The 8,543-nt window shown below is 37.1% G+C and overlaps 1 protein-coding gene across 1 annotated transcript in view; it reads right to left on the bottom strand.

Moving 5' to 3' along the window:
- Window positions 1-2,456: 2,456 nt before the first annotated feature.
- rims3 (regulating synaptic membrane exocytosis 3) overlaps window positions 2,457-8,543 on the bottom strand; it is a 28,100-nt gene continuing 22,013 nt past the window's right edge. The window contains exon 7 of the mRNA XM_077507584.1: window positions 2,457-7,355. Coding sequence (XP_077363710.1) covers window positions 7,143-7,355 — 213 coding nt within the window. The 3' untranslated portion in view covers window positions 2,457-7,142. The remainder of the gene's footprint in view (window positions 7,356-8,543) is intronic.

Raw genomic sequence — 8,543 nt, 5'->3', positions numbered from 1 at the left:
ACAAAGTTGCACCGCTCTACGTTGCCCTTTTTGCTAAAATGTCAGTGGAAAGCTAAGGCCAGTTAGAGAAAGACGACCAACACCAGCAATGTGGATGAATCACCAAAAACACCAGTCAAAATTACGACCGTGTTACGTATTTTAGTTTAGCAGCTATTGGCCATGTAAATAGCGAAAACATAGTTAGATATCATTACAAAACACGTAGTCAACACTGAAGCAATTACTGGCCTGTTAGGTCAGTCGGATAGACACTCGTATTCCCACTACATAACTTGTGGTTCACTTTACTTTTGTTGTTGTTGTTGCCCCCCCCCCCCCCCCTTTTCATTTCATTCATTTGTAAAAAAATAAAAAATAAATAAATAAAAAGACAATATAAAACAGTACTCTTCGGTGTTGAATGAAAAGGAGCAGAAAGAAGGCAAGTCATTGTATCGGCCGTTTCTCCCCAGAGTTCAATTACAACAAGGTAGAGTAATTAAAAACAAACAAACAACCAAAACATGGCCGATAGGCGTCGCTAAACTTCAATACGAAACACTTGTTCCTAATTTGGCATATTTCAAAACGACCTATATGGTCGTATGAACTGGAAATCTGTCTCGGGTGAATATTTGTGTAGTGACGCCGAGGTATTCGTCTGCTCCTTGTGTGTGTGCTTGTGAGCGTCGTTGCGTTTCCTGTAAGTACCGTCTCAGTGCTGCATTCAGGAACATTTGTGCTTTGCTGGCTTGGCAATTAATGTGTGCAGGGAGAGTGGGTGGTGCTTAAAGGGGGCTACAGTGGCATTGAGTATTGTCTGCTGTGGTTTTGCACCACGGACGTTATGAAAAGACATTTTCAGCATTTATTCAATAGCTCCGTATCCAGAAGGTCCATGTACTAGTATGCTGTTTGTCCACACTAGTAAGACAATTTGCACGAGTAAAAAGATATGGGGCGCGCTACAAAGTAAAATTTTAATTAACTTTGAAGTACAATATATTTTTATCTATCATAATTACAGGTAGGTGGTGGTTGAATGGTTAGCCCGTCCGACTCCCAGTACTGAGGACGCAAGATCGAGTCCAGGCTTCGGCCTTCCTGGGTGGTGTTTGCATGTTTCCCCTGTGCCTGTGTGGGTCTACTCTGGTCTCCTCCCACATTCCAAAGACATGCATGGCAAGTTATTTAAGTGCTCTGAATTGTCCCTAGGTGTGAGTGTTTATTTTTTTTTCGTCTCAATGTGCCCTGCAATTGGCTGGCAACCAGTTCAGGGTTGTACCCCACCTATTGCCCGAAGCCAGCTGGGATAGACTCCAGCACCCTTGTGAGGAATAAGCGGATACGAAAATAGATGGATGGATGGACAATTACATGTATTATTAGTTACAATTTTTAATGTAACTTAAGTGCAAAATATTTTAATTGCATCATTGCTGAAGTATTGTTTTTGTCTTCCTGTATTTGACTGCAGTATTAATGTTTAAACTGCATAATGCTACATCAGCTTACAATATATATATATATATATATATATATATATATATATATATATATATATATATATATATATATATATATAAATGTTTTTAGCAATAATTGGAGAGCACGGAATTTTTTTAAGTGGTACTTGGTGTAAAAAAAAAAAAAACATAAAAAAACATCGCACATAATTTTATTTATTTATGCCAAATTTGTAATGCGCTTACTGCGCTTAGGAGCAGAGATTGGGCCTTGTTTTTGTTCTCTTTTTTGCATCTAAGAAACCCGGGGCGTTAACTAGCGAGCCGCCAGGCTTCCCATAATTTTTCATGTTTCTCGGGCAGATTGTGACTGAAGACAATTTTATTGTGTGTTTTTACATACTTGGTCATTCTGATTCTAGTGTGTCCTCAATATTGATGTCAAGGATATCAAGTTTTAAAAACATAGCTTTTAATGAAGTAGAGCGACTGTCTACATGTTACTAATGAGGCAAAACTACTAGTGGGTACTATGAGGCCAACGTTGGCACTAAAACATTACTAATAAGTCTTAGTAGTAAAGACAAAGATTAGAATAGTACATGGACCTGAAGTTGGACATCAAAAATATCAAATAAATGCTCACAAGGCTTTTATAAACAGAGACAAATTGACATATTAATTGGGAGAAGGTTATTAATATGGTGTACAATACAGCGTGTTAGTGTCGATTTGCTACAATAAAAGACCCCAGAAAACGAGGAAGAAGAAAAAAAACCCCGCACAAAGTAGTTTAAAAAGACTGCTCATGGGGGCACTATAATAGTAATAATAAAATAAAATAAAATAAAAAGCCACTAGTTTATAGTTGCTCTCAAAGCATTACATGCTCTGTTGCTGTCTCGGGTAAAGCCTAAATATGTTTATTTTGCTGAGCAACTTAGGTTACAGTAAATGTTTATTGCCTAAAAAAAAAATTGGCAGAGCCAATGCTACTTTAAGTTTATGGTTGCGTCATGTCCAACTTTCCATGGGAATTTGCGTCAAATGTAAATTTGTAATCAGGGAACACACTGTATAAAAAAAAAAAAATTGAAGGTGACAAATTTTGATCCAATTTTTAAGTTGGGTAATTTTACCTAAACATTGCAAGTTTTGCTTCAGCAAAAACTGTCTTTCATTCACTCATTTCATTTTATTTTTACAGAGTATGAAAAAAAAAGAAAAGAAAAATCATCTTGAAATAGAGTATAATTTGGGCTTGGTGTCTTGTGTTTTTTGTTGTTGATTAAAACATCATTCATGAATAAAAGTGGTTGTATTTTGTCAAACTAATTTACATGCATTCTGCAGATATGCTGTACAGTGGATGTATAAAGTTAAAATTAAGTTATCTTAATTCCCATTGAAAGTTTTCAGAAAACATTTCAGCTCCATTTGCAACTCAATTTAATATTTTTTGCATCTTCAACATCCTTCACTGCTCAGTAACTCCGACTGCATCTTAGATTAAAAATGAATCATTAATCTGCACCGTCAAGAAAATTCGGTTTAACCATGCGGTAAAGAAAATCACGTACAAAAATCCCATCGTTGGTTGAGACATCCGTTGCGCAAGAAAGAGGGGGAAAATGCTTTCGTTGCAATTACAATCAATCAATCAATCAAAAAGCATTGTGCATGCTTCTTTCAACCGCCAAGCTGTTTTCTTTCATGGGATTATACAAAGTCTACAGTAGAGTACAAGTTGTCCCTGGTTTGTAAAGGAGAGGCAGTACTGCAAAGTAAACGAACAACAACCAAAATTGGGTTAAGAAATACATTCAGAAAACTATACACACATATTCTGTAAATACTATATATAGAACTCCAGTAAAGATATTTCAAGCAAAACACATTTGTCCAATCTTCCAAACGTGTCATACAATAGTGAAGCATTGATCTCCGTAATACAATAATAATCATTAGAACAATAAGGCCATTGTAAACTGAACAAGCCCTCATCAGCACAAGGCAGCTTCGCCCACACGCGCCGCCTCCTCTCTATAATTCCTCTCTATTTATAAAAAAATAAAATACATTTGCAACAGCTTGATTGACGATACAGTACTTTTTTCTTTTTTTTTTGCACATAATTCAAATCAGGTTGACAAATGCCAGACGTGGACATTCAAATCTCATCGCCTGGAAAGCTTGACGTGCCGCATGCAGCATCCAAAAAAAAACACTCCCAGCATGTCTACGACAAACCTGTTTCAGTACCTTCACATTCAAAAAGTCACCCGAACCCGACCCGTCAACCCTGCTGCTTTGGAGGCTTCGAAAATCTACCAGAAATCACTCATACCACTTGAAAGCGGGGGAAATGTCAAGAAAGTACAGATGATACATTTGTGTATGCTTTAAAAACCCTGTAAAGTGAATTTAGAGACTTCACGTTAGAGCGCCTCGTTGTCAGCCTTGAGCGCACGTACATCGTGGATAGAACGGTCGAAAAGCAAGGAGGTGGGGAAAGAAGTGAAAATAAAACGTCAAGCATGCTGACTCGGGCACTGCACTCGCATTGACGCTTTAGAGCGCCTCGTTATTGCAGAGTGGAAATCCATGTGATGACACGGTGAAATCTTTTCTGTAAGCATGCAGGCATGTGTAGGCATAAGAAAGATGCTTTTTTAAGGTGATTTTTCATTATTTTAAAGCTTCATTTTATATACTGGCTATTTTTTTTTAATAATTATTGACATTTGGCAGGTTTGTTTAACACATTCTCTGTGTTGAATCAAAATCAGGAAAACTGACAATTCACTTTACAGGGACTTTAAGCATAGTGTTCATATCTCAAAATTCGCATCATAAAACAACAATATACATTATTTAACAATTATCTACACATTTGAACATCCTCATTCTGACAGCCGTCACACTCAATGCAATAAATGTGCACACTCACATGAAAGAAAGGCAATATTTCACTTTGCTTTTGGTTGCGGGATTCAATGGATTTGGATGCGCATAAATAAAGAATTAATCTAATGTACAGCAAAAGGTTAACAAACGCTTTTGTACAAGCTCCAAAACACTGGAATTTGCAGAGCTTTTTTTTTTTTTTTTTTTTTTTGCCAAGGAGTAAACATTCAGCAGTGAATATGGATGTTATACAAGGTGGTTTTCTCTTTAGTGGTTGTTTAACAAGATTGGATCGTCATTTTTTTTTTTTTTTTTTTTTTTAAGGAATCACAAAAAAAGGTGCACTGAAGAGATTGTGTGCAAATACAGTATTTGTACTCATTTTTACATCATCATGCCAGCTCTCCACAAAAAGACACAAAGATTTTGATATAGATATATACTGTATAGAATACCCTACAATACCATAGATTATGTCAAGAAAATTGGAACACACGTATTATATAAATCCAAAGTGGAAGTGTGAAATTTTGTTGGTTTCGCAAGTGCTGTGAGGAAAAAATACAAATGTGAGCTCAGTGCTGATAAACAATATAGCTTTGTAAAAACTGGCAAATTTATGTCGCTTTCAAATCGCTGGACGTTTGTTTGTGTATAGTTTGGTGCTGGTCCCAACACTCGAAAATAGAATACAAATGTTATATTTAAAAAAAAGTAAATGCCAATTTAAGAACTACATTGAACATTCTGCTACAACTTGTTCCACTGAATTCATTTTGGAGACGCGAGATGCAAGTGAGAAAGTGCTACGAGTAAAACTGACCAGTTTCTGTTGTTCTTGTCCAAGTGCAAAACAAATCAATGACGCCAAGAAATCAAAAAATCAAGAAACGTGCTGTTACATTTCCATGCTGGCCTTCAAAGAAATCATTATTTCACAATAAAGTGCTGTCTTGAAAATCTAACCGTAGTGCAACACTCGTGTAAATTGAATGTTGTTGGTATCACCTTCAGATTTCCTTTTGATCATTAAAAAAAAAAAAAAAAAAAAAAAATCTCCAAATGCTGGTACACAGAAAAAAACAGGAAGCTCAAAAACCCTTAACTAAACCACAATGCTGTGGTAGAAAAATGAAGGCATCATTTTGTATTGTTATCATTATCCTCATATTTGATCAATCATCTCCTAAATCAGTGATTCCCAACACAAGTTTACGTAATTGATCAAAAATGATTTAATTTTATACGGCAGTTGTATTTAATGTTTTTTTTTCCCCACTACTGTATGATATTCCTTCAAACACATGTAGCGTACTAGTAGGAAAACGACGTGTTACTAGTTAGCCAAAACTGTGTATGTGTTGGCATCTGTGAGCTACTAGTATGACAGCTGAAGTGTAACAAGCACAATTTTATAATGTCACTAGCATTACTACTAGCATGCAGTTGTCAACCACTGCTACTGGTATCATGTTGGTGTCCTACTAGTGAACTAGTAGAATTACTAGTTACTTGATGGCAGTTCTGCATACTAGAAGTACAAGTTTGGTGTACAGATAGGTGAATATTACTAATTTTATATGTCAAGGTATCAGTACTTGTGACGACGTCCGATACCAATATTTGATACGAGTATCGCCCAACCTCTTGTGACCATTTTATAATCAAGAACTAGAAATTACAAATTGGAAGAATGGAAAAATTGCCATTGATTTCATGCAATTTTAAGGGAAAATGATCTGACATTGACTACTGAAGGTCTGAGTACTTGTACTAGTATCAGTCTGGGGAAAAAACTATCAAGAGTGCATTTTGGTGCTACTAGAAGAATGCATCAGTCAACCAGTGAGTGACGTGCCAACAAGTTGGGTGTTACTAGTGCAGAACTTAGTTTACTAGTAAGATTTATGGTAATTGCATACTAGTAGGTAAAAAAAAAAGAGGCAGTAATGGGAAAAATGTTATAAGTAAGATATTTACTGTACTTAACAAATGTAACTGCACAAGTGCACCCGAGTCATTGCACTAGTTTGCACTAGTACCCTTCCTAATAAAGGCCCAGATTTCATATTTTTGTTTGCCGTGACATTTTTTTTCAATTAAGGTTGGGAAACACTTTGGCTCTCTCTGTCAAATGTTAAATGTAAAGTTGAGAGCACTTTCAAAAGTTCTTCACAAAAGTTGCAAGCAGGCATGCAGACTGCGGCCGATGCACACGTGAAGACAAATAAACGTTGAACTATATATATGTATATATGCATATCTATGTATAAAGTCAGCCCTGTGCTGTAGAATAGCAGTGTCGCTACCTCACATACGTTCCTTCATGTGAAGATCTGCGCCTCTTATGCGTTTGGCCCGCAGAATGGAACTTCTAAGTCATTGGCTCTGCTACATACTTGATATTGTTCTATTACTTCAACTAAGACTACAACAATAACAATTGCTTTGGTTTTAAAAAATAATGTGTTTTTCTTTTTTTTTTTTTTTCTTTTTTTTAAGTTTGGCATAGAGAGTTTAGAAAGTGTCATCTGTATGGCCCTGGGATGGTATTGTAGAACCTCGAAAATGCAGGTTATGGCACTCTGTGAACCAAATGTGTCGTGGTTGGCAATGTTGGAATATGGAGGAGGAAAAATGCTACGTTTTCAAGGACAAATGTTGAATTTATGAGTTGTTCCCTACTTGAAAAATTGCTCGGTGAGAACGTGATGGACGCCGGCTCTCGCGCTTCAAGGAAGAGTTTTGAGTGGTATGCACAGTACGAGGGTTTGCAGGACTCAGCCTTTAGGTGCACGAGGGGCTGGTGGCGCTCTCCAGGGAGGACTGCGAGAGGCGTCGGGTGAGGGGTCCGATGCTGGGGTCTGCCAGAGAGGAGGTAGGGAACAGCTTGTACCAGCCGCCGACCGTCGCCGAGAGGTCCAAATCCTCGAGCAGGATCTGGGCCATTCCCATGAAGCACTTGTGGTCCATACGCCCGTAATCCCCCCACACAATTACCTAAACACCAGGAAAATATTGTTGTACATGGACACAACTCTTAACTCATTTGCTCCCAAAGACGTATTTATACGTTTTTATGTTTTGTTTTGTTTTTTTATGCTAGAGCATACATAAAGCTTTGATGCAGCCTCTAAACTGAAGAGAATGCTTGAACCCATGGTAGTTATTACAAAAACGGCCAGCAGGTGGCAGCAGAGTATAAGAGATCTACCAGGGCCATGTTGCAAAAAGCTCTTTTCCCCACTGTTTTAAACAGATTTGTGAATAATGATGAAACTTAGCTATATTCTAATGCTAATTTCTGCAAAACGGAAAAGATAGAAATATACTTTTTTTTTCCTGACTCTAATATTTATTTTGGTAGGTTTCATATTTTTATAGCAAGAGAACCCAATAGTCTGTGGGCCTTGCAAAATCAGTCAAAATCCACTAAAACAGCCGGGAGAAAAGGGGGTTGCTTCAGTGAAAATGGCTGGGAGTGAATGAGTAAAATAAGATGCAGTATTAGTTGCTGTTTTTCGCAAAGGAAGCGTTTTTTGTTTTTTTTTCAAACGTATTTACGTCACAATGGCAGTTTCGCACTTCCGTAAAAAAAAATAAAAAATAAAAAAATAAAAAAATCTAAATGTGAGGATTGGCATATTTAGTGTACATGTGTTGTTCTACCATCTGTGTTTAAATATCTGTTGCTTAAAGAGTTACAACACGACACTGCAGATGCTATTCATTAGCCTGTCGATGGTGTTTTTGTATTGTTTGTTAGCATTAAGCTAAACAGACTTGGGCATCTATGTGGCTGTTTTAATGCTGCTTTAATGTGGTATCGATATTATGGTAAATACCACATGTCAAGTAGAAAATTGCACGTGAACGCCCCCTCATGTCGTGTTTTCTACTGGACAACTGGGAATTCATTTTGATACCCGAGTTTCCAAACTGAGATAACTTTTCAAGCTTCAACATGGAGGAGTAACACTTATAATAAGGGCGTTGTCATACGCTAGCAGGTTGTTTTAGGATCTACACAATAAACGTAGCATATACAATTCAATGTCCTGTCCTTTACAACTCTTTATTTGCCATAATTGTTCGGTTTTACGAGAAAGACGACATCCTTGTGTATTTTGTTGCTACAACAACAAAAGCACATGAACGGAAATGTCTGAGTGGGAAGGTCCATCTTTC

This window comes from Festucalex cinctus, chromosome 19 (assembly GCF_051991245.1).
Source record: "Festucalex cinctus isolate MCC-2025b chromosome 19, RoL_Fcin_1.0, whole genome shotgun sequence".
NCBI lineage: Eukaryota > Metazoa > Chordata > Actinopteri > Syngnathiformes > Syngnathidae > Festucalex > Festucalex cinctus.
The sequence above is the reverse complement of the archived record's forward strand: the minus strand, read 5'-3'. Positions and strand labels throughout refer to the sequence as shown.